This window comes from Doryrhamphus excisus, linkage group LG16 (assembly GCF_037039965.1).
Source record: "Doryrhamphus excisus strain RoL-2023G ecotype Guam linkage group LG16, RoL_Dexc_Guam_v1.1, whole genome shotgun sequence".
NCBI classification, from domain to species: domain Eukaryota; kingdom Metazoa; phylum Chordata; class Actinopteri; order Syngnathiformes; family Syngnathidae; genus Doryrhamphus; species Doryrhamphus excisus.
Window position 1 is genome coordinate 16,651,805 of NC_136372.1, and position 27,879 is coordinate 16,679,683.

The following is a 27,879-nucleotide window of genomic DNA, read 5'->3' on the forward strand; positions in this document are numbered from 1 at the left end:
AGACGCGCGGTTAGTTTTAGTTTGTGTTGGTTGGGCAGAGGGGAGGAGGAAGAAGAAGAAGAGGGGGAGGACGAGGACTAAGGAGGAGGCGACGGCTGTCACTGTTTTTTTTTTTCTTTCTTTCTTTCATTTATACCAACAGGCACGTTTCTTTGTCAGTCCTCCGGCGGGAAATACATGCAGCCCCTCTGTGTTGCCCGGAGAAGACGTCTCCATTTTGGTGGACGCCGGATTTAGACGAAGGAACATGTCAGCGAGTGTAAAACACGACGAAACCTGCTCCACTTTGACGGTACCCAACTCCGTATAAGCTCGGACATTACCGGGAAAACGACAAGGAGTGCTCCAATTCCTGGTGGACATGTTTTTCTGTTAGGAAATGGAGCCGGCTAGTAGGCCGAGTTAGCTAGTGCTAACTCCGGGGATACATGACGAAAAAAAAGGCAGACAATGTGGCGTCTTTTCGGGGTGAGTGAAGCGAGCGAGTGTGCGCTACAGTCGACGACAACCGGTGGTCGTTAAAGTGTGTGTGTGTGTGTGTGTGTGTGCGTCTTTTTTCGATGCGCCGCCCTTTGCCATCCAACCTCGTCCGCTCCATCACTCACTAAAAAAACACTTCCCACTATCAGCCGACATGTCTGCTTTGACGGCGGTCTGTTGAATTCCCGGACCAAAAAAAAAAAAAAAAAAAATCTCGGAGCTGAAGACAGATTAAGACCCCCAAAACCAACCGGAACCGCCTATATGAAGATGCTGATGTGTGACCGCGGCGTCCAGATGCTTGTGACGACGGTGGGCGCGTTCGCCGCCTTCAGCCTCATGACCATCGCCGTGGGGACCGACTACTGGTTGTACTCGCGGGGGGGTCTGCCGTGTCAAGAGCAACAACGACAACGACACCAGCCGCAAGAACGAGGAGGTGATGACGCACTCCGGCCTCTGGCGGACCTGCTGTCTGGAAGGTACGTGACCAGTCTGGATGACCTGTGTGTGTGTGTGTGTGTGTGTGTGTGTGTGTGGACTTGCTTGTGTTTGTGTAACGCCGAGTCAAATGTGTGTATATATGTGTGTATGTGTGTGTCAAATAATCCCTGGGAATCAACCCCCCAACCACAGAGCTTGTAGCTGCAGGTAGAAACTCAAAGGCTGCACCACCAACACACTGTTGCTGGGATATCCGTGTATGCCAAAACGCAAGTAGTACTCGGCACGGCGTCCGGGTTTGGAAAACTATATGGAGTTTCCATGATCTCCCGACATTCCCAAAACATGTTAGGATCAACGGAAACTCCAAATCGCCTATACATACGTTGTTTGTCTTTTACGTCCTGTCATTGACTGGTGACCGTTCCCACGTGCACCCCCCGCCGCCTATTGCCCCGGCTCACCTGTGACTCTAAAGCAGCAGGGGTGGGCAAACTACAGTCCCGGGTGCCGCATGCAGCCCACTAAGTGTTTGAATCTGGCCCTACAAACTGGCAACATATATATTCATTTTCTACCGCGTATCCTCATGAGTTTTGCAAGGGGTGCTGGAGCCTATCCCAGCTGTCTTCTTTGAGCGAGAGAGGCGGGGGTACACCCCTGGACTGGTGGCCAGCCAATCACAGGGCACATATAGACAAACAACCATTCACACTCACATTCATACCTATGGGAAAAATTTGGAGTCGCTAATTAACCTAGCATGTTTTTGGAATGTGGGAGGAAACCGGAGTACCCGGAGAAAACCCACGCATGCACGGGGAGAACATGCAAACTCCACACGGAGATGGCCGAGAGTGGAATTGAACTCTGTGAGGTCTGCGCGCTAACCACTCGACCACCGTGCAACCTAGTCGGATGTCTTATTTAGTAAAAAAAAACAACAAAACTGTAACACACTATGTAACAGCGTTTATTTTCACGAGGGTCATGGGCGGGGGTGCTGGAGCCTATCCCAGCTGTCTTCTTCGGGCGAGAGTAGCGGGGGTACACCCTGGACTGGTGGCCAGCCAATCACAGGGCACATATAGACAAACGACCATTCACACTCACATTCATACCTATGGACAATTTGGAGTCGCTAATTAACCTAGCATGCATGTTGTTGGAATAATTTTACTTTATTTTAGTTTTATTGTGTGCGAGATTCATCGTTGTACGCCCCCCCCCCAACCCCCTTAGTGCACAATCATTCATTCATTCATTTTCTACCGCTTATCCTCACAAGCGTCATGGGTATGCTGGAGCAATCAAAATAAAAAAAAAACCCAAATAGTTAATTAGATAATCGATTAATCATCGATTAATTGCAGCAGCTCAACATGAGACACATTGTGTATTTCTAAAACAGACACTACCTATTAGTGCTAATATTAAAGTTTGAACACTTAAGTCGGATTGACTTGAAATTTCTCACATGCGCTCTACAAAACACATTTTTTTTTGGGGGGGGGGGGCAAGTGTCATTTATGGCTTGTGAAAAACTTAGAACACCCTACTTGGTTGTCAGGTTAAACGAAAGTGCGAACATCCGTCTTGATGCATTAGCCCTTTGATTGACAAGCAATGGGTCCAGCGTCGACACCCCCCGGCCCCCCCCACCCCCCCCCGAACTCAGACGGCGTGTGCGATCCTGTGCACAGAATACGTTGCATGGAAAATGGATGGCCTTTGTATTATGTATAGCGTGACAAACACGGTGTTTAATCTTGTGTTGCGACATCTCTATTTAATAAGGCTTTTACTCGCAACTCAAAAAGGGCTCGCCTCCAAAAAAAAACCCGTCGCCCTGCAGTGTCACACCTGACAAGGACTAGCTTGTGACGGAATCAAACTCTTAAAAAAAAAAAAAAAATGCGGCAGGCATTTAAATGAGATGGCCTTTAGCGATCAAAGGAGAACTAAACAGAAAGTGAATCCATCACGGCCGGCTCGGAATAACCGGAGAAGACAGGAAAGATAAATGGATCAACTTAAAGAAGTACACTTCTATTTGAGATGATTTTATTTCAATGAAAGCATATGATATGACGGCAAATATCGTCTTGGATTTTTGGATTTTGTGTTGTGTTTTTCTGCATTTCCACGTATTTGTCATTTTAATGTCGATGCAATATGATCATTATAGATGTTTTCCAGTCGGAGGCAGTTCATATTACGTACTCCATATAGCAGGGGTCTCAAACTCAATTTACCTGGGGGCCACTGGAGCTAGGGTCTAGGCAAAGCTGGGCCGCATCAGGTCCCCCCCCCACCCAAAAAAAAAAAAACGCATTTATTAAAAACAGAAAAATATACAAACTTTTTCAGTGCTTTGGTTCCGATTTTCTACAATAAAAGCTCTGATAAAACATTCCACTGTTCTCACATATCTTAATTTTTATTTTTCTGCACAAAATAAGATGAAAAATAAACAAATCAAGAAAATCAGTAATAAATAAATATAATAATAATAATAAAACAGCAAATTATAAAAACTTGAGAAACCACATATAGTTGGTGGGTAGACAAATTATTTTTTACATATTAAAATGAACAAAGCATTATTAGAGCCCTGTAGACATGACAAAACACGACTATAGTCACATTTATACTCTTTTTATTTACAACATATTGCGCAACTGCAGAGGTCTTGAGACACATGCTAACTCGCAAACTAGAGAGCTAGCCACCTAAACGGTAGCCTTCAAGTTATTTCCTTTCAACTTAAATAGCCCAAAACTTACCACTTCCACACGGATAGGGAGGATAACTATTAACAGTTATTTAACCTTTAACATGAACATTAATCAAACGTAATAATAATTTTTTCTGGGTACATGATACCATACAGCATCCATATCAAACCCAAAAACGTACCACTTCCACACGGATAGGGAGGATAACTATTAACAGTTATTTAACCTTTTAACATGAACATTAATCAAACGTAATAATTTTTTTCTGGGTACATGATACCATACAGCATCCATATCAAACCCAAAAACTTACCACTTCCACACGGATACGGAGGATAACTATTAACAGTTATTTAACCTTTAACATGAACATTAATCAAACGTAATAATAATTTTTTCTGGGTACATGATACCATACAGCATCCATATCAAACCCAAAAACGTACCACTTCCACACGGATAGGGAGGATAACTATTAATAGTTATTTAACCTTTTAACATGAACATTAATCAAATGTAATAATAATTTTTTCTGGGTACATGATACCATACAGCATCCATATCAAACCCAAAAACTTACCACTTCCACACGGATAGGGAGGATAACTATTAACAGTTATTTAACCTTTTAACATGAACATTAATCAAACGTAGTAATAATTTTTTCTGGGTACATGATGCCATACAGCATCCATATCAAACCCAAAAACGTACCACTTCCACACGGATACGGAGGATAACTATTAACAGTTATTTAACCTTTTAACATGAACATTAATCAAATGTAATAATAATTTTTTCTGGGTACATGATACCATACAGCATCCATATCAAACCCAAAAACGTACCACTTCCACACGGATAGGGAGGATAACTATTAACAGTCATTTAACCTTTTAACATGAACATTAATCAAACGTAATCATTTTTTTCTGGGTACATGATACCATACAGCATCCATATCAAACCCAAAAACTTACCACTTCCACACGGATAGGGAGGATAACTATACAGCATCCATATCAAACTTGCGTGGGCCGCGCTAACGTTAAACTTTCATATCAAGGCAGGGGGCCTCAAACGCGGGCCACATTTGGCCCGCAGGCCGCGGGTTTGAGACCCCTGCCACCGAGGGTCCATGTAACACGCGCGGAAGGTGACTCGCACGCAGAGTGTTACAGATGTTTCTACCTCTTCATAAATATGGCCGTTTCGCCGGCCTGCAGTTGTTTTCACTTTGGGAACATAAAAGGTTATTTCAGGCTAGAGGGTGTTTCCTGAACTGCAATATTTTTCCTTGATATCTGTTCGGAATATGATATTTTCTGAGCTGTTTTCCTCCTCGCAGGCAAGGCTACACATAAAAAAAAAAAAAAAAGTTTGTAATCCTTCACCCTCAACTTGGCACATTGTAATTTCCTGCAGATGATTTGACTTTGAGGTGTCTTCTGATCATTTTCTGCATTGGAGCAAGTCAACTTTACATTGCCTCCAGATGAAATGTGTGTGTGTGTGTGTGTGTGTCTTTTGTGTGCAGCCAAACATAACCATCTCATTCTGGGGGGCATAGGAGGCTATTACAAGGCCAGATGGTGCAGGTCTGAGGATCTACTGACATACACACACACACAGTCTCTCTCACGCTTGTAATTGGATGAGTAAATAGACAAATTCAAGGATATTCCCAAGCTATCACATAAACAGAGCAGTGGGGGCAATACAGCAAGTTAACACAATGTCAGCACAATGTCAGTGCACACACACACACACAATACACACACACACACACGTGTTCTGGCTCACATGCAAAACGGCATACAGATGAGAAGAGCTCAGTCATATAATAACGTAGTGAATGATGTTTGTGTTATTGTTCGCTTATTTTCATCATTCATAAAAGCTTCATACATTGACAGGAAATGGACATCTCTTTGGACGGGGGGGGGTTGTAACATTAGGTACTATGTACTGGTCTTTGTATCAAATGTGTAAAGTCAGGGAAAAATATACTAAATAAGGTATATATTAACGTTATTATTCCAAATTATTATAATTTTTTTTTAAAATTAAGATTCATACTCCTTTTTGGACATGTTGAATTGTGCAAATTAGGGTTGCAATTAATGATTAATTTTTTAAGCGATTAATTTGAAGCTTGTTGTTTTTGATTAATCGAGTCATCGATTCGGCCCAAACACAACTAGCTTCTGATTTGGTCCACATTATAAAGAAAAAGAAGAAAAGAGGCAAAAGATGTAAAAAAAAAAAAAAATCATGGATAACAAAGGAAATGTAAAATAAAAATTAATGATTATTTTTTTTTAAGCGATTAATTTGAAGCTTGTTGTTTTGATTAATCGAGTTATCGATTCGGCCCAAACACAACTAGCTTCTGATTTGGTCCACATTATAAAGAAAAAGAAGAAAAGAGGCAAAAGATGTTAAAAAAAATCAGGGATGACAAAGGAAAAAATAAAATTTTTAAATTAAAAAAAATACCAAAATAGTACTTGATTAATTAGATATGTTTTTAATCATGGATTAATTGTTGCAGCTTCAGTACAAATGGAAACAAGATGTTATTGTGACTGCACAGTGGACGAGTGGTTATCACGTAGGCCTTACAGCTAGGAGACCCGAGTTCGATTCCACCCTCGGCCATCTTTGTGTGGAGTTTGCATGTTCTCCCCGTGCATGCGTGGGTTTTCTCCGGGTACTCGGTTTCCTCCCACATTCCAAAAACATGCTAGATTAATTAGCGACTCCAAATTGTCCATAGGTATGAATGTTAGTGTGAATGGTTGTTTGTCTGCGCACTAACCACTCGACCGCCGTGCCGCCCACAATTAATTTTAAAAATAATAAATTAATAAATATTATTAATATATATAATATAATAAAAACTTATAAAAAATTAACCTCATTTACCTCAAATTAATTGACAATAATTAGAAAATAATTGTTAGTCACGGCCCTAGATATAGGAACTAAAATTTGAATTGGATACTTTCCATCCATACACACACATACAATTAAATTAAATTAAATGAATGAATATTACCAATATATATAATATAATAAAAAATCATTACAAAAATAAATACAATTAAATAAAAAAATACAATGAATATTTCCACATACAATTGATCGATTTTAGACATAATCTGATCAACTTTATCCATGATGATCTAAAAGCATCCATACTGTCCCTGAATCCAAAATAACATCCCACTAAGTCACAACACAGCTGGGTAACGTGTGTGTGTGTGTGTGTGTGTGTGTGTGTGTGTGTATCTTGTACACACCGCTCGATAAACACATTAAAGCAGCATATTTGCATGGAGTGAATATTTGTTGGAAGACGCTCCGTTTCATTTGTGATTATTCAAAGTTAACCGCCGACATTTGTGCCATTAGCTCCATTGTCATTTGTAATCAGGCCAAATTAAGCCAAGTGTAAATGGGCTGTGATGATTATCAACATACACACACACACACACACACACACACACACACACACAGGTACACGCACCTCAAAACAATGTTGGTGGGCGGTTTCTTTTCCCGCTGAATGTTGTTATTTGTGCAGGTGTGCCGAGGTGATGCATGAGCGTACAGCCAGCCTGGAAATGAGCAGGGATGGATGGGGAGGGGTTGGAATGAGCTGAGCCAAATGTGAATGAACGGGTGGGGGGGGGGGGGTGCTGTAGCTGCCAAATGATGGATGAGCCATACGGGGCTTCGGTTTGTGATGAATCCCCCTAGGAGTGTTTGACCATGCTGGAGATATCACCTGGAGGGAACAAAACGATCGCCCGGGGGGGGGGGGGGGGGGGGGGGGGGGGGGGGGGTTCCAGAAAGAAGCACCAAAAGAAGGAATCAAGGAGGAGATGGAAATAGGCAATCAGTCACCGTGTGGGGGGTGGGGGGGGGGGTACTGTCCGTGTCTGGGATAAAAAAAAATAATCAACTAACTGACGGCGAAGGGTTGGGTAAAGATTGAGACGGCTTGTCTAAACGATGGCGTTAAATAAAGAGGATCAAGATGGAGACACGGGCATCATCATCATCATCACATGCCCGCCCTTATGGAAAAAAAATATATTGCAGTATATTGGCAAATATAATGCAATATATTAGGAAATATATTTCCATATATGGGATCTTATGGTTATATTTTCCAATATATTGCAATATATGCATAGATCATATATATGTATATATATTGATACATATTAAAAAAATATATTGCGATCAAGACCAAAAAAGGACTATATTTTTCCATATATAAAATTGCATATAATTTGGGATGTATAAACTCGTATATTATATATTTGGATTTAATATATAAACATATTGAAAGCGGCAATCATTTGTATATTCTGCAATATGTTGCCATATATTACATGAATATATAATATATTGTATAATATATGTACAAAAATATATTATTCCATGTATTTATAATATATAATGTATTTGGAAATATAATGGAAAAAATAATTATGAATTAATTAATAATAATTATAATTATGATTTTAAAATAAAAAAATTAAAATAATTAATTATAATTAATAATAATTATAATATATTTAAAGAAATATATTGATAAATATATTTTCTTTTTGTAAGGGCGGGGATTGGAAGAGAAGAGAATTTGCTGTCAGACTCCATTCGGCGTTGGTGGTCGTCTTTTTTTTTTCTTCTCATGCAATATTTTGAAATATTGTGATGTGTTCATTGTTATGGGAATATTTGTGTGAGGGTTTGAGAAGATGAAGAAGGATCTGTGCACAAGCAGGAAGAATCGAAGCGTCGAAATGATGTACCAGATTGTTTCCGAAAACGTAGCCTGTAAAGCTATGCCAAATAAATGAAGTCTTTTCCAAGAGTCTTAGTCTAGGGAGTCTTAAAACGGGAACTATCACAGGTGGGAATGAGAGTGGGGGGGTGGGGGGGGGGGTAAATCTTCTTTGACTGAGCCCTGAGAGTCAAATGATTGGGGGAGAAACGGACAAACTGAATGGCTGGAATGAGGAAAAAGATGAAAGCCGAGGTTTAAATGGATGACCAAAAGTGGTGCAGGGGGGGGAGTCGGATGCTTTTTGGGACTGAAGGAACACAAACTCATCCAAATGGGATAAGGAGACGGAATAACTTATCAGTGTAATCAGTTTGGTTCGACCCAGGGTCTGCAGAACGAGCGTTGAGAGCGCTAGCCATTGAGCTAAAAACCCGACTGTCAAGTGTTGTGTCCAGTGTAAGAGTGAGGTCTACCGACGTCATTCATTTTTTACCGCTTTTCCTCACAAGGGGTGCTGGAGCCTATCCCAGCTGTCTTCTTAGGGGCGAGAGGCGGGGTACACCCTGGACTGGTGGTGGCCAGCCAATCACAGGGCACATATAGACAAACAACCATTCACACTCACATTCATACCTATGGACAATTTGGAGTCGCCAATTAAACCTAGCATGTTTTTGGAATGTGGAAAATTGGAATTGAACTCGGGTCTCCTAGCTGTGAGGCCTGCGTGCTAACCACTCGCCTTTTTCTGATCATTCAATCATTTTCTACCGCTTATCCTTACGTGGGTCGCGGGGCTGCTGGAGCCTATCCCAGCTGTCTTCAGTCGAAATTATTCACACAGAGATGGCAGAGGGTGGAATTGAACTAGGGTCTCCTAGCTGTGAGGCCTGCGTCCTAACCACTCCCCCACACTTGTCCACTGTGCAGCCTTTTTCTGATCATTCATTCATTTTCTACCGCCTATCCCAGCTGTCTTTGGGCGAGATTATTCACACAGAGATGGCCGAGGGTGGAATTGAACTCAGGTTTTCTCGCTGTGAGGCCTGCAAGCTAACCACTTTTCCACTGTGCAGCCTTTTTCTGATCATTCATTCTTTTTCGACCGCCTATCCCAGCTGTCTTCGTGCGAGATTATTCACACAGAGATGGCCGAGGGTGGAATTGAACTCGGGTCTCCTAGCTGTGAGGCCTGCGTCCTAACCACTCGATCACCGTGCAGCCTTTTTCTGATCATTCATTCCTTTTCTACCGCCTATCCCAGCTGTCTTTAGGCGAGATTATTCACACAGAATTGGCCGAGGGTGGAATTGAACTTGGGTCTCCTAGCTGTGAGGCCTGCATGCTAACCACTTTTTCCACCGTGCAGCCTTTTTCTGATCATTCATTCATTTTCTACCACCTGTCCTAGCTGTCTTTGGGCGAGATTATTCACACAGAGATGGCCGAGGGTGGAATTGAACTCGGGTTCCCTCGCTGTGAGGCCTGCGTGCTAACCACTCCACCACCGTACAGCCTTTCTCTGATCATTCCTTCATTTCATACCACTTATCGTCGCGGGGGTGCTGGAGCCTATCCCAGCTGTCTTCAGTCGAAATTATTCACACAGATATGGCAGAGGGTGGAATTGAACTCGGGTCTCCTAGCTGTGAGGCCTGCTTGCTAACCACTCACCCACTGTGCAGCTTTTTTCTGATCATGAAAAAAAAAAATGCATACGCGTTTATTCCACTACAGGAAGTATGTCATGTTACACGTATGACCCTGATAGAGTCAACACGTGTTCTCAAGCAAGTGAAATATTAATGATGGAACCATTAATATGCACTGGAAAAAGGCTAGTTTGAAGACGCTGACTGGGGGTGAAGACGGTTTAGCGTTCAAAGTCGTTCCTGGTATGTGTAGTGCATATTAGAGCCTAGCCTACCGCTAGTCTGTACATACTGTACATCCCCTCTTTATGTAATACGGCTTTTTTTTTATTTTTTTGCGTGTTTTGGAAGTCATTATTCATATTTTGGTTCCTTGAAAAAGCACTCTTAAAGTCTTCCTAAAGAGCCGTACGCCGTAACCCCAGTTGAAGTGTCTATTTTGGAACGGAGGGAGTCAACCTAAGGGGATGTGATGAGAACATTTGGCAGGAGAAAGAGACACAGGGGGGGGGGTGAGGATGAACACGCAGAAAAATGGCGGGGGGGGGGGGGGGAAAAAAAAAAAGTCATGGTAAAAAACACGAGATGTGCATCCAAGCACAACGTACCTCGTTCCCCTTTCATCCGCCATCACCGTGGAAACCAGCTTCTTTCCCGCATTTTCTCTCGTCTTGCCTCTCTCTCTCTCCTCCGCCTGAAAGAGGTAATCAGAGAGAGCGAGCGAGGTATAGACGCACGAAAAAGAACGAGAAGAGGAAGTGGCTCCGTCACCCACGCTGAGCTGTCAGAGGCGCTCGGAAGAAACAAGCGGCCCAATTTGCTCTGCTTTTCAACTTTCTTTCCTTCACCCTCGCTCACTCCATCCTTGTCGTCGTCGTTGCCTGTCATGCATGTGTTTGCGCCTGCATCTGGCTGGTTTTGGGGGGGGGGGGTCACACTCGGCTTTTGGAGCACACACACCATCTGATTAGGGACAGCTTTGAGGCATGTTATGCCTTCATTAGCGAGTGTTATCAGCGGAGGGGGGAAGAGATGCCGCAAAAAAAAAAAAGGTCCCTTGCTGGATTTTTTAGAACAGATGTTGTTTGCCATCTTCCGGTCCCCTAAGCACGCCGAGTGAAAGTAATTATTTTCACCGACTTTAACTTGTGTCCGATTTCATATAACGATATGCTGTATTTCCTTTAATGGTGGCCTCCGCTAATGGATGCCGTGCCCCAATTATGTCCTCCACTTGAATAAATAAATGTTGCACCTCTTCAAGAGGTGCCGCAAAGTGTCTGTAATTACCTCCGTTACGACTAATAGGAGCGTGTATCATGAGGGGGACGTCTTTACCGCCGCGCCAATGGCATCTGTAAAGCTGAAATGTATCATCTGAAGCACTGTGGGCAAAATTTGACTCGCGGGGTTAAAAAAAAAAAATCAGTCATTCATCAACTAAATCGATGAAAATAAGATGTCATGCTACCATCAACAAGTACGACATTCAATTAATTAAGTTTAGAAAGCTGCACTTTTCTATGTTGCACAAACGTCCTAATAAGTCATTGTCTATAAGTGCCCTGTGATTGGCTGGCGAACAGTCCGCCCATTGCCCGAAGACAGCTGGGATAGGCTCCAGCACCCGCTGTGGTAGAAAATGAATGAATGGCAAGTGTACAGTTTAGAAAGCTGCACTTTTCTATGTGGCACAAACATCCTAATAAGTATGAATGATTGTCGATATGTACCCTGGCAACCAGTCCAGGGTGTACCCCGCCTGTTGTCCGAAGACAGCTGGGATAGGCTCCAGCACCCCCTTTGGTAGAAAATGAATGAATGGCAAGTGTACAGTTTAGAAAGCTGCACTTTTGTATGTGGCACAAACCTCCTAATAAGTATGAATGATTGTCGATATGTACCTTGGCGACCGGTCCAGGGTGTACCCCATCTGTCACCCGAAGACAGCTGGGATAGGCTCCAGCACCCCCGTGGTAGAAAATGAATAAATGAATAGCAAGTGTACAGTTTAGAAAGCTGCACTTTTCTATGTGGCACAAACCTCCTAATAAGTATGAATGATTGTCGATATGTACCCTGGCAACCAGTCCAGGGTGTACCCCGCCTGTTGTCCGAAGACAGCTGGGATAGGCTCCAGCACCCCCATGGTAGAAAATGAATGAATGAATGGCAATTGTACAGTTTAGAAAGCTGCACTTTTCTATCTGGCACAAACCTCCTAATAAATGTGAATGATTGATTGTCGATATGTACCCTGGTGACCAGTCCAGGGTGTACCCCGCATGTCGTCCGAAGACAGCTGGCATAGGCTCCAGCACCCCCTGTGGTAGAAAATGAATGAATGGCAAGTGTACATTTTAGAAAGCTGCACATTTCTATGTGGCACAAACCTCCTAATAAGTGTGAGTGATTGATTGTCGATATGTACCCTGTGAGTGGCTGGCGACCAGTCTAGGGTGTACCCCCGCCACCCTAGTGAGGATCAGCGGCATAGAAAAAGACCCCATCCCATGCATGCCTGGTACTTTCTATAGTTAAGTAAATAAACACCTCTGGCCACAACATGAGGAAGTATGATGTCTTTTTAAATATTCATGTTGCCGTTTGCTCGCATGATTCGTTGTGCATGCGTGTGTACGCGCGCACGCGTGTATGTGTGCGGCTCAAGGGCACACAGCTGGCACCTCATACCCAACTCGTCACAAATGTCGGAACATTTGGGCGCACACGGTTGTTTGTGTTTGTCTGCCGTGTTTAACCTTGTTTGAAGGCACTGTGTTTGTGTTTTTCTTTGCTTCCAGTGGCGTACTGTTACTGCTCTGCATGCACGCCACCGCTACTCTCCAGTCGTTTCACTACGCCGGCGCACACGACGCGTGCTGACCTTTCTTTGCGATCATAACGGAGGGGTGTTAACCAGTCTGGAAGGCCAGATCCTCGTCTAAACTGTTGGTAGATGTAGTCGTCCTCAGTTGTGCCATCAGTGTTTTTTATCTCATGTCTCAAGCTTGTTTGTTTTGATTAATCGCATACCAAAATGGTTGTTAATTAATTGGATAATCAATTAATTGTTGCAAAGTACATTTTAGTCGTTGTTGTAACTTGATTAGGACTGCAACTAATGATTATTTTCATAGCCAATTAATCTGGAGCTTGTTTAAGATGGATCAAATACCAAAATATGTGTTAATTAATCGATTAATCAATTAATTTGCTGCAGTTCTAGTGAAAGTTGCAACTAGTGATTATTTTCGTTGCCAATTAATCTGCAGCTTGTTTAAGATGGATCAAATACCAAAATATTTGTGAATTAATCAGATTAATCAATTCATTTGCTGCAGTTCTAGTGAAAGTTGCACGTAGCAGATTATTTGGACATTCTTTCATCCGATTTTTACAGGGAAAAGTGTTTTTTATTATTTTTTATTTGTTTTAAACTTTCCTGTGTTGAAATTAGCTTTCTGCTAGTTAGTTTATTTTCTTCTCATATATTGAATCGCATATCCATTGTATTGTGATGGGGAGCTACAACCAAACATTTACTCTATCAGTTAATCTCAAGCTTGTTTGTTTTGATTAATTGGATACCAAAATGGTTGTTAATTGGATAATCGATTAATTGTTGCAAAGTTAATTTCCGTCCTATGCATTTAATCATCGTTGTAACGTGATTAGGACTGCAACTAATGATTATTTTCATAGCCAATTAATCTGGAGCTTGTTTAAGATGAATCAAATACCAAAATATTGGTCAGTTGATCGATTAATCAATTTATTTGCTGCAGTTCTAGTGTAAGTTAATTTCCTTCCCATTGTTGTATCGTGATTAGGTCTCCGACTAACGATATTTTCTTTGCCGTTTAGTCTGTAGCTTGTTGTTTCGATGAACTGCTTTGGTCCGCAACGTATCAGAATCTGTTGATTAATTTGATAATCGATTAATCGTTGATGAATTGTTACAAAGTTAATTTCTGTCCCATGCATTTAATCATCGTAATGTGATTAGGACTGTCACTAAGGATTATTTTCATAGCCAATTAATCTGGAGCTTGTTTAAGATGGATCAAATACCAAAATATTTGTTAATTAATCGATTAATCAATTCATTTGCTGCAGTTCTAGTGAAATTGTTGTATCGTGATTAGGTCTCCGACTAACGATATTTTCTGCTGTTTAGTCTGTAGCTTGTTGTTTCGATGAACTGCTTTGGTCCGCAACGTATCAGAATCTGTTGATTAATTGGATAATTGATTAATCGTTGATGAATTGTTGCAGTTGCACACACACGTATGCGTAAGTTATGCCTTGCATTCATTTAAAAGATCCGTATTTACTGATTTCAAACATGAGCTGAAATGTGACACCACGTGTCAGGAGTGTTGTGGAATGATCAGTCTGCTCAGTTTGTTCGCTTTCTAAATTCTCGCAAAACGCACTCTCATTTCCAGCATCCTTTTCGGTCCGAGCCCGTTGATGACGACATCATATATTTGTGTCTTACTAAGAAAAGAACGTCCCACCTGAGGGAATGTACATGTTGTTGTGTAGTGCAGCCAGCAGAACAAAGTGTACCAGCATGACACATGAGATAAAACACGCTGAACCCTCGTCCCCGTTCTCTGCGTCCCATAATGCCATAGCGCCGCCCTCGGGTCACGCTGACCTTTGGGAGGCACGTGTGTACCAACTGCATGTACTGTGTATGTATGGGATGTACTGGACCTGGACTGTCCCCGTGTGCTCCTTCGTATTGGCCTCATTATCGCACAAAGAAAGAATCTTTGCAGTCGCTTACGCGGACTTCTTTGTGGACTTTGAGTGGACGATCAGATCTTGCATCCCCAGCACACTGGTCTTAATGAATCTCTGTAATTGTGTGTGTGTGTGTGTGTGTGTGTGTGTGGAGTTCAATACCAATCCGTCCACTTACAAGTCAGGAGGTGTAATGAATTTCCAGACCGCCAAAGCTGTGATTGATGATTCCTTATACCTTGATGCACCCAACAGGAACAGCTAAGACCTCAGCTGCCTTCTGTAACGTTACTGCAACTCTTGTCGTCCAATCAGATGACGACGTGCGACAGGCCTGAAAGAAAACGCATCCGGATGTTGCATGTCGTTTGTGACTGAATCGTTTCTTCATAACTGGAAATTATGTCGACATGGTTTTATCCGATTTTTACAGGGAAAAACTTTTATTTTTTAAATTCTTTCCGATTAATTTGCTTCACATGTTCAAATTTGCCTTCTGAATTTACGTACATTTGATGTATTTGATCCTTCATGATTAGAGCTGCAACCAAGGACTATTTTCTTGATTAATCTCAAGCTTGTTGTCTAATTTCTAAATGATTGTTGACTAATTGGTTAATCGATTGTTGCAGTTCTAATCCAAGTAAATTTCCTTCTCATATATTTCATCGGATAATCGTTGTATCGTGATTATGGCTGCAATCAAGGATTATTTTCTTTGTTGATTAATCTCAAGCTTGTTGTCTAATTTCCAAATTATTGTTGATTAATTGGTTAATCGATTGTTGCAGTTCTAATCCAAGTAAATTTCCTTCTCATATATTTCATTTGATAATCGTTGTATCGTGATTATGGCTGCAACCGAGGATTACTTTTTTGTTGATTAATCTAAGCTTGTTGTCTAATTTCAAAATGATTGTTGATTAATTGGTTAATCGATTGTTGCAGTTCTAATCCAAGTAAATTTCCTTCTCATATATTTCATGGGATAATCGTTGTATTGTGATTATGGCTCCAACCAAGGATTATTTTCTTTGTTGATTAATCGAAGTTTGTTGTCAAATTTCTAAATGATAATTGATTAATTGGTTAATTTATTGTTGCAGTTCTAATCTAAGTAAATTTCCTTCCCATATATTTCATCAGATAATCGTTGTATCATAATTATGGCTGCAACCGAGGATTATTTTGTTTGTTGATTAATCTAAAGCTTGTTGTCTAATTTCTAAATGATTGTTGATTAATTGGTTAATCGATTGTTGCGGTTCTAATCCAAGTAAATTTCATTGGATAATTGTTGTATAATGATTATGCTGCAACAAAGGATTATTTTCTTAGTCGATTAATCTAAAGCAATTTTTTTTAATTAATCAAATACCAAAATATTTGGACAAATGATTAATTGTTGCAATTCTCATCTAAGTTAATTTCCTTCCCATGTTGTGATTAAAGCTGCAACTAACAATTATTTATTTGCCGATTAATCTGAAGCTTGTTGTTTTGATTAATCGAGTAGGTTAGGCCCTAGACAGACCAAATCAATATGAACCAAACACACACAGTTAGTGGTTTGTTCCGTTACAACTTGAGTTGTAGTATTTCAGCTGCGATCTCTTTCCTGTTCTACTTCCACGTCTTGAAAGAACACGTCGCATATGACTATCGTTATTCTTTTATGTGTGATGTGATCAGCTAACTTCCACACACTGAGTAGAAGAGGCATTTTTTCCAGATAAATCACACCCCCAATTCCAAAAAGAGGCTTATTAATGATGTACTCGCAGCACCAGGTTGGATGTCAAAATGTATTCATTGACCCAAAAGTGATTGGAGACTTGCAACAACGCGTAGCAGCTGTCAGCAGCAGCAACAGGAGAGTGCGAGACATCAAACGTTGTGCAGTCTGTCAGATCGACGGCGTGCTACATCAAATGTTCGGTCCCCCATTTAATGAGCAAACTCAACTGCAAGTAATTAGCTTCATAGGGTTTGCACTTTAGCGTGTTTTCTCCTAGCTGCACTTGACCAATTACCGTGGTCGTGCAGATCGGCACATTCTGTACTTCCTGCGGGGGAATTCTACCTTGCTTGGCTCAGAGAAAGAATTAGACGGCATTATCTCGGCTGTGAAGCTATTAATGTGCGAGTTAAATATTTGACATTTGCGCTGACAAATGCTCCCAAACAAGAACCTATGCAAAATAAAATAAGACCGCGTTTGGAAATGCCTCGGCTAATTTAAAAGACATTACGCCGTGGTTGGGAGCTGTTTTAAAACTGGCTGTTTGGTTCAACTCTGGGACGACTGCCAAAAGAATAAAGAAAAATCCTTAGACTTTTTTTATTTTTGCTGCCAGGCAACAATAACGTATTGTGCTCAAACTGGAACACAACTTGACGCCATAGAAAACGAAAACTGAGACATGAACGGCGCAGATTATTTGGACATTCTTTCATACACGGAAAAAGTGTTTATTTTTTATTTGTTTTGAACTTTCCTGTGTTGAAACAAGCTATCCGTTAATCTCAAGCTTGTTTGTTTTGATTAATCGGATACCAAAATGGTTGTTAATTAATTGGATAATCTATTAATTGTTGCAAAGTTCATTTCCGTCCCTTACATTTAGTCATTGTTGTAACTTGATTAGGACTGCAACTAATGATTATTTTCATAGCCAATTAATCTGGAGCTTGTTTAAGCAAAAAACAAAATATTTGTCAATTAATTTCCTGCGGTTGCAATGAAAGTAAATTTTCTTCCCATTGTTGTATCGTGATTAGGTCTCAATGAACTGGTTTGGTCAGCAATGTATTAGAATCTAAGGGTAATTGTTATAGTTGTTGATTAATTGGATAATCTATTAATTGTTGCAAAGTTAATTTCCGTCCCATACATTTAGTCATTGTTGTAACTTGATTAGGACTGCAACTAATGATTATTTTCATAGCCAATTAATCTGGAGTTTGTTTAAGATGAATCAAATACCAAAATATTGGTCAATTAATTGATTAATCAATTCATTTCCTGCAGTAGCAATGAAAGTTAATTTTCTACCCATTGTTGTATCGTGATTAGGTCTCGGTGAACTGGTTGGGTCCGCAATGTATTAGAATCTAAGGGTAATTGTTATACTGTAGTTGTTGATTAATTGGATAATCAATTAATTGTTGCAAAGTTAATTTCCATCCCTTGCATTTAATCATAGTTGTAATGTGATTAGGACTGCAACTAATGATTATTTTGATAGCCAATTCATAGCTTGTTTAGATGAATCAAATACCAAAATATTGGTCAGTTAATCGATTAATCAATTCATTTGCTGCAGTTCTAATGAAAGTTAATTTCCTTCCCATTGTTGTATGGTGATTAAGTCTCCGACTAACTATATTTTCTTTGCTGTTTAGTCTGTAGCTTGTTGTTTCGATGAACTGCTTTGGTCCGCAACGTATCAGAATCTAATCAGAATCTGTCGATTAATTGGATAATCGATTAATCGTTGATGAATTGTTGCAGTTGCACACACACAAGTATGATAAAATAGCCTTGCATTCATTTAAAAGATCCGTATTTATCGATTTCCAAACCTGAAAGATCTGAAATGCGGCGCCACGTGTCAGGAGTGTTCTGGAATGAGGAAGTGAAGTTGGTGCGAGGAACTCTTCATATGCAAATCAGCACATCGGCAGCACATTTCCTGCCATTTCGACTGCCGTTTTATCGCCAAACCTCTTTCACAAGCACTTCCTCGCTCTCGTTCTCCATCCTCCTTCATCTCACCCCCAAACCATCACCTCCCCCCTTTCCCATCGCCGCCCCCCCCTCCTTTTATCCCCCTGTGGCGTTGACCATGTGTGAATGGGACAGGATGATGGGAAGGAATTAAGCCACATGCGGCGTGCGCGCGTGCACGGGCGCACACATCCCCCACCTGTACGACAACGGCGGCGGCGGCGGCGAGGCTGGCTGGCCGATGGGATGCGTATGCGCGGACTTCCACAAAGGAGGATGAGTCACTCTCTGGCTGACACACGGTGTGCTCGTTGGAGCCGTAGGAGCCGCAGGAGCCGCAGCCTAGTCGATAGAACGCAAACACACAACCCCCCCCCCCCCCCCCCACCCCCTCCTTCCCTCACACACAAACACAAACACGGATACACACACACTATAAATAATCCAGAGGCTTTCACTTACATGCATGATTGATAGTGTTCATGTATCAGTCTAATGAGCTTGGTCGGAGTCCCTTAACATGGACGCCGCGTGTGTGTGTGTCTGTGTGTGTTTGTGTGTGTTTGGATTGCCGGTGAAATTGTGCATGTATGGGCGCATGTGTGTGTGTGTGTGTGTGTGGCGCGTGTGTGTGTGTGTGTGTGATAAGACTTTTCATTAGTGTTTCCCACAAATAGCCTGAAGGTTACCTGTCCTGCATCATCTGTCATCTCTTTCTTTTCTTCCTTATTTCTTTTATCTTCTACCTCTGATGCTTGTTCAGGTGTGTGTGTGTGTGTGTGTGTGTGTGTGTGACAGCCCCCCCCCCCCCCCAGTCATGATGTGCTACATATATCACTATATTGACACTTACTATGGTACCCATTATGTCATTGTATGGTCATATCACCTCGTACTTCGGTACGTGACAAAAAATGTAAATAAAAAAAATACATTAATTAATTAATTAAATTATATATATTATTATTTAAAAAAATAAAATTTTATAAATTTAAAATAAATTACAATTATGTTATGAAAGCAGGAAGTGAACAAATGTAACAGTTACTGATTGTAAAAGTACCAGATGGAGGGGTAGGATTTAATAAGCTTTGCTTCTTCCTACTCCTTTTTGGACATGTGGAACTGGGAACTGATTATGGGATGGCACTCAATTGTAATCTGATGCATGTTCAAATGAAATTCAATCATTAAATTTAGTTTTTTTTAAATTAAATAAAATTAAAATAAATCATAATTATATTAGGAAAGCAGGAAGTGAACAAATGTAACAGTTACTGATTGTAAAAGTACCAGATGGAGGGGTAGGATTTAATAAGCTGTGAAGAAGCTTACTTCTTTTATCTACCTCTGATGCTTGTTCAGGTGTGTGTATATGTGTTTATGTGTGTGTGACAGATTATTGATATACCGCTTCCCGTACTTATGTTTCTACCCCACAGTAATAAAATGTTTTCTCTTTATATCCATTACCGGCGATGTCTAATATTTGTGAATTTTCAGCACTAGCGGGTATGTAATTGGCTAGAGGAATAGCGATGCTGAACACGATGTTTCCCCGTGCAAATCAATGGCTGTGTTTTACATACATTTTAATGGGCGAGTTAAACAAATGCTATTTCAACCGACGCTCCTGTTCTTCCCTTCCGCAGGAACATTCCGAGGTGTGTGTAAGAAGATCGATCACTTTCCGGAGGATGCTGACTACGAGGCGGATGCTGCTGAATACCTCCTGCGTACGTTTATGAATGCACACACCACAACATTTGGGGATGTGGAAGGAAGTCCGACTTGGTGGGGGGGGGGGGGGGGGTTTCACTTCTGTTTTCGTTTGTCGTTTGGGTCAGTGGAGAGTAAAGCGTTGATTCCACTCACTCCCGTCTCGTTCTGAATGAGACCCCGACGTGACGGTGCAATGCAGGGACAGATTTGTTTTTTAACTATAATAATAATTTATAATTATTTGTATTATTATTTTTATTATTTTTATTATTTTTATTATTTATTTATTTATTACTTATATTTATTATATTTTATTTGTTTTTATTTATATATTTTTTATTATATATTTTTATATTTTTTATTATATATTTTTTATATAAATATATATTATTTATATTTTTATTATTTATATTTTTATTAATTATTATTATAATTGTTTTTTATAATGTTTTGATTTTTATTAATTTATTTTTTATTCATTTCTGTACTGTACAGAAAACCGGGGAAAATACGAACTAAATATGGCAACCAAGTCGCTCAGTTGCCAACGCGGATCCCTCCTGCTACGTCTTCTTATTCTCCGGTAGACCACCTGCATATGAGGGGGTCTTTGGAAGCGTCGTTACAATGCATACCGCCGCCTACTGTTCAGAGTCCAGTCATAATGTGTTGATGAGAGAGAGGGTGAACAGCCCTCAGTTGCCAACGCTACATCTTCTTATTCTCCAGCAGACCACCTTCATATGAGGTGTCTTTAGAAGCGTTGTTACAATGACAGAGTCCCGTCATAATGTGTTGATGAGAGAGAGAGAGGGTGAACAGCTAGCATTGCATAAGTGGCATAAGTGAATTGAAGGCAAGAGGAAAAAGTCTCTTCTGGATGAATATCGTCTTCTCAACTTTTTGGGAGAGCAGGTGATTTAAACAGGGAGTGTCGTTTTATCAATGAGAAACTACCCTGTTATTACCACATACATCCATAAAAGTATTAGAACAGCAAATATAAATGTAGTACCCCCCCCCCTTCAATTGTAAACACAGAGGAAACATGGATGCAGAAAAATGACAGTAACAGCAACAGGGAAAAGATGGGAGCCTCTTTTTCTTTGCTCCACTGAACACAGAGCAACATTCCTAGAGGCGGCCAATTAGAATACAAGCCCAGAGCCAGCCGGCCAATGGGGAGCCAGGACCTAGTGACCTAGGTATTTCATTCAGCCCAGGGGGTGTGGGCCACGGGGGCGGACCCTGTAATGTTTAGTCGCTATACAATGTTGATCGCCGCAATTCCAATAACGCCGGTCATCTTTCTCGAAGCCGATAAAAATATTTTTTATGATATTATGTTTATTTTTTGGATACATTTTATGGCTTGGTCCGCTACGACTGTTGCTGTTTACAGAGAACCTTCAATATGCCGTCACGCCGAGTGCACATATGGGGGTCCTGACAAATGTTCTCTCGTGCTGCAGCGTCGCTATTTAGCTTGCATATGTGACGACAAGACTCTCCATCTGTTTTGGTTTTCGTCCATGTCTCCCCTTTCTATTGCTTTAACGTGTCGTGGATTCCGAGTCAACCAACCATGCGGTCCACCTGCTCATATCGGACTTCGGATTTCATTGAAAACTGAAGGAATTTTACAGCTATGATGGTTCGCCTGTGTTGTGTGACTGCCATATTTCATAAAGCAATGAAATATGTTGTTTTGTTTTTTTCTTACCCCATCAGGTGCGGTGCGTGCCTCCAGTATCTTCCCCATCATGAGTGTGGGTCTGCTGTTCTTGGGTGGACTCTGTGTAGCCGCCAGTGAGTTTTACCGCAGCCGACACAACGTCATCCTCAGCGCAGGAATCTTCTTCGTCTCGGCAGGTCAGTCTGCACCGTGTATGGGGTCGCCTAAAAGGGGGCAGGAAGTAGATCTCGTCCAGGGGCCACACACTGAAATGAATGAATGAGTTCTACTCCTATTTTGTGTGGAAGTGGTAACTTTTTGGCTTCTTATTTTTGGCTTCTTTCCCCACCCTCGGCCATCTCTGTGTGGAGTTTGCATGTTCTCCCTGTTCATGCGTGGGTTTTCTCCGGGTACTCCGGTTTCCTCCCACATTCCAAAAAAAACATGCTAGGTTAATTAGCGACTCCAAATTGTCCATAGGTATGAATGTGAGTGTGAATGGTTGTTTGTCTATATGTGCCCTGTGATTGGCTGGCCACCAATACAGGGTGTACCCTGTCGCCTCTCACCCAAAGACAGCTGGGATAGGCTCCAGCACCCTCCCCCCAGTCATGATGTGCTATATATATCACTATATTGACACTTACTATGGTACCCATTATGTCATTGTATGGTCATATCACCACGTACTTCGGTAAGTCACAAAAAATAAAAAAAATTAAAAATTAAAAAAATAAATTAATAAAAAAATTTAAAATTATATATATTATATTATTTATTTTATTTATTATATTATATTGTATTATTAAAAATTAAAATGTAATAAAATAAATTAAATTAAAATTATTAAATTAGGAAAGCAGGAAGTGAACAAATGTAACAGTTACTGATTATAAAAGTACCAGATGGAGGGGTAGGATTTAATAAGCTTTGCTTCTTCCTACTCCTTTTGGACATGTGGAACTGTGACCTGGGATGCATTCAATTGTAATCCGATGCATGTTCAAAATGAAATTAAACCATTACCATAACCACGGAACAGCGAATATTGACCGGTACTCGTCTCCATAACAACACAGCCCCCTTCTGATCTCCACATCCAACATTGTGTGTGTGTGTGTGTGTGTGTGTGTGTGTGTGTCACCGTGCCGCCACTTAGCTTAGGTCCAGTGCTTATCATTTACTTTATTTGTGTTAAAGGATCACATTAGGCATTGAAAGCTCACAGAGGAGAAGGTCCGTGGAAGTCACACATCATCCGCCGCTGGCTGTAGACACATAGGATATCTCATAAACACACACACACACACATCTGCTCTTGCCCCCGACACACACAAAGGCCTGTAATTGCTGTTCAGTGGGATGTGGAGGGCCCCACTGGGGTTTTGTAGTAAATTCTTGAGGCCAAATTGGTAATTATTTACCACAAAAGTGTGAGGCTGATTGTGGTTAATTACAGACGGATAATTGTCCCCATTCTGTACGTTCCACCACACTGCATGAGCACTGGATTCTGGACTAATGATATGGAATAGGAGAGACCGGCTGTGTGTAGAACGCGAGTGTGTGTTTGTGTGTTGACGAGGTTCCAGTTCTCCCACTCCAAGCGTCTGTAGACTTGCCCATCCATCACACCTCCATGTTTACTTTTGTCCAAAGCGTAGCTCGGAGACCATTTTCGTTTAATTGATTTTATTGGCCCTTGACGTATTTTAATAATAAATAAAATGTTATTAATAAAATATTATGAGTATTGTATATTACAGCATTTTTCTCTGTCAACTATAACACTAAGCTAACATTTCTTCACACAGCTGAGCATACAGTCATCTTTAATTCATTAAATTGCCCGTTTGGACTCCCCTGACCTTTCGTATTTGCACCCCATGTTTCATCCTGTCTTATATATATATATAACTTATATATATATATATATATATATATATATATATATATATATCTTGTAGATTACTTCAGATGACCATATCTTAGGTCTCAAAAAGCATACGTATGCTGTGTTAAGTTGTAAACGTCAAATCAAGCTTCTTAGTGAAATCATCCCTCGTTTATCACACCTGATTGGTTCCAGACCGACAGTGATAAGTGAATTTCTGCTTATACAATATTTTTAAAGTTGTTATTATCAAGTTAGAGTATAAAAAGTGTTTTTTTTTCACCTACTAAATATGTTTTTGGGCATTATTACAGCCCTCTAGACCAGTGATCCCCAAAGTGTGGGCCGCGGTCGCCTGGTGGGCCGTGGTGGTACTGCAGGTGGTCCATGAGAGGTTATTAAAAATATTAATAATTTATGCAAATATTATTTTTAAAAAATATTTTATTGTACAATATTTATTACATGATAAAAAAAATATTGAATGCAGTTATGAAAAGTATGAGAATTAATTAGATTAAAAGTTTGGGTTTTCTTTATCTCCCTGCTTTATCTCAATCCTGAATCTTAATAATAATAATAATAATAATGAATATCATTAATTAATTAATGAATTATAATTAATAACTAAATAATAATTATTATTATTATGAATGAATGAATATTATTAGTTATTATCAGTTATGAAAAGCATGAGAATTAATTAGATTAAAAGTTTGGGCTTCCTTCATCTCTATGCTTTCATTTCAATCCTGAATCTTAATAATAATAATAATAATAATAATGAATATTATTAATTAATTAATAATTTTAGAATTATAATTCATAACTAAATTAAATGATAATAATTATAATGAATGAATTAATATTCTTAAGTTAGAGCATAAAATGTGTTTTTCCACCTACTAAATATGTTTTTGGCATTATTAGAGCCCTCTAGACATTAAATAACACCCCTATGTCACTTGTATTACCTATTAAAGTGGCCATAAGCGGAGAAAACATATGTTAGCATTGGGACAGTATGTTATCCACTACTGTACTACTACTTTTATTCACTCCAAAAATCTGGTTCCAACTCAACCTCCTTCTAGCTAAAGATAATCAATCACTGAATTAGCATGTGACGTCTTCTCGTCTAACTGTTATTCCCTCTTTCCCTGCAGGCCTCAGTAACATCATCGGAATTATCGTGTACATTTCGGCCAATTCAGGCGACCCGGGTCAGAGCGACAGCAAGAAGTCCTACTCCTACGGCTGGTCCTTCTACTTCGGCGCCCTGTCCTTCATCATGGCGGAAATGGTGGGCGTGCTGGCGGTGCACATGTTCATCGAGAAGCACCGCAAGCAGCGGGCCAAGTCCCGCACGGAGCTCATCAAGAAGTCGGCCTTCAGTCGCATCCCCTCCTACCGTTACCGCTTCCGGCGCCGCTCCAGCGTTCGTTCGTCGGAGGTCCCCAGCCGCGACACCTCACCGCTGGGCAAGGTCGGCTACACAGGGCCCGGCGCCTCGGAGATGCCCATGTACACGCTGAACCCCCGCGAGGCGGGCAACGCCGCCACCAAATCCGGCCTTGGCGGGCTGCTCAACTCTGAGAGGGAGTTCCTCCAGAGCAGCACGCTCACTAAAGACTACAGCAAGGACCCGAACCGCAGGACCACGCCCGTCTGAGAGGTGCCCGCCTGCAGATATCACCTAATCAGAGTAGCAAAGACAAGTAGTGCAAGCTAAAGTAGGGGACACAGGGTTAAGAGGGAGTGTAAATCGGGGCTGGGGGGGGTGGTGGGGGCGGGGGTGCTGGGGGGGGGGTGTTCCGAAATACCTTGACTGTGAACTGTGAACTTTTAGCCTTTTGAACTGTGAATCCTGAGCCCCGGTGAGCATTTCAATGTGTGTAGCACGAGCCGTTTGGATGGAGAACTCGTTCACATCTCCGCCGAAGCTCATGTTTCTCTAGTCGGCACATTCGATTCTTCTCATTACGATTCACCATTCTTTTCTTAAATTGGCCTTTTGCCTTTTCTTTTCTTTTTTTCTTTTTTTTTTTTTTTTAATGGGACTGACCCAAAGTGACTTCTTTGGTGGTTTGCTCTTCGGGGCAGATTGGCCTAGAAGGTTAATGGACGTTGAACCCAAGGAAGCGAGCGGGAGGGGCGGAGATAAATAACCTTTCGGACCTCTGCTGCGTCCTTCCTGGGTAGCGGCAAGGTCGGGAATGGCGGGGATGCTGATCATTTTCAGTTCAGGTTGTGTGGCACGTCTACTGTATGTATGTACTGTATAATATATAATATAATAGTATAGAATATAATACTATATATATATATATATATATATATATATAAATAATATATATTAGGGATCGACCGATTTTTTTTTTTTTTAGTAGACCGATTTTTTTTCCCGTTTCGATACTAATTTTTTTGTGGCACGTCTACTGTATGTATGTACTGTGTATATATACTATATATATATATAATATATATATATATTAGGGATCAATCAATTTTTTTTTTTTAAAGTAAACCAATCGACTGATTTTTTTTTTTTTTTAAGTAGACCGATTTTTTTTTTCGGGCCGATACCGATTTTTGTGGCATGTCTACTGTATGTATGTACTGTATATATATATATATATATATACTATATATATATAATATATAAGGGTTCGACCGATTTTTTTTCTAAGTAGACCGATCGACTGATTTTTTTTTTTTTTTTTTTAGTTGACCCATTTTTTTTCCGGGCCTTTACCGATTTTTTTGTGGCACATCTACTGTATGTATGTACTGTATATAAATACTATGTATATATAATATATAAGGGATCGACCGTTTTTTTTTTTAAGTAGACCGATCGACTGATTTTTTTTTTTTAAGTAGACCGATTTTTTTTCGGGCCGATACCGATTTTTTTGTGGCACATCTACTGTATGTACTGTACTGTATATATATATATATGCTATATATATATATATATATGTATATATATTAGGGATCGACTGATTTTTTTTAAAGTAGACCGATTTTTTTTTCAGGTTTTCTCTGTAATGTTACTATATTTGGTCATAGGAGTGCAAAGGTGACTATAGGGATGCTATTTCATGTCTAGAGGGCTCTAATGTTAAAAAGTCTATTTAGAAGGTCATAAACGTTAACGTGTAGGCCTCACAATTAGGAGACCTGAGTTCGATTCCACCTTCGGTTATCTCTGTGTGGAGTTTGCATGAGTGGGTTTTCTCCGGGTACTCCGGTTTCCTCCCACATTCCAAAAAAAATTCCAAATTGTCCATAGGTATGAATGTGAGTGTGAATGGTTGTTTGTCTTATATGTGCCCTGTGATTGGCTGGCCACCTGTACAGGGTGTAGAGCTGGGATATAAATCGGCGAACCCACGTGCGTATCGGCCGATACCGATTCAAGTAAAGAGCGCAAATATCGGTCGATCCTTACTATATATACCGTATATTGTATGCTTCATGTTTCATTACTTTCTTCGTCACGACACACTGAACTGAAAGTGAAAGCATCCTCAGCGTCAGACCCTGTTGTGTAGCTGATCTCTGGTCAGTTGTTTGTGTTGCCGGAGGTGCCATCTCCTCGAGATGGTCGTTTTTTTGTACGTAGCTCATTGGTGCTTCCTTCTACTTCCTCTTCTTTTCTCGATTTATTTTCTTCACGTTCGTCTGCCTTCACGAACTCACTCCCCTCACTTCCGCCCTCCGCACGCCACCACTTTCCACGCTCTCTTTTGTCTTCCATCTGTGTCATCTCGCCGCGTTGGGCTTGAGGAACGTGCGAAGAGAAGAAGACCACTTAGCTGTGAAATATGGGTTTCTCGCGGAGGAGCCATAAACGACATTCAAACCCAAAAACGGAAACGCTTGCCCCGCTACCTCCCGTGGAATGTTGTTCCGATTAGTCGGGAAAAAGTTGTGCGTCTTAAGTCTCTCTTGTGCAAATCGGAATGTGGCACGCCATGTA

General features: G+C 40.7%; 1 protein-coding gene and 1 long non-coding RNA gene across 2 annotated transcripts in view; one reads left to right on the forward strand and one right to left on the reverse strand.

The window, feature by feature from the left end:
* cacng3b (calcium channel, voltage-dependent, gamma subunit 3b) lies at positions 1–26,278 on the forward strand. The gene is given in 5 exon segments (XM_058048361.2): positions 1–861; positions 863–962; positions 20,256–20,339; positions 22,057–22,197; positions 25,061–26,278. Coding segments are annotated over 5 exon segments (948 nt in total). The 5' UTR covers positions 1–744; the 3' UTR covers positions 25,567–26,278.
* LOC131102805 (uncharacterized) overlaps positions 20,743–27,879 on the reverse strand; it is a 22,433-nt gene continuing 15,296 nt past the window's right edge. Inside the window, exon 5 of the long non-coding RNA XR_013629955.1 lies at positions 20,743–22,224. This is a non-coding gene — a long non-coding RNA (uncharacterized LOC131102805). The remainder of the gene's footprint in view (positions 22,225–27,879) is intronic.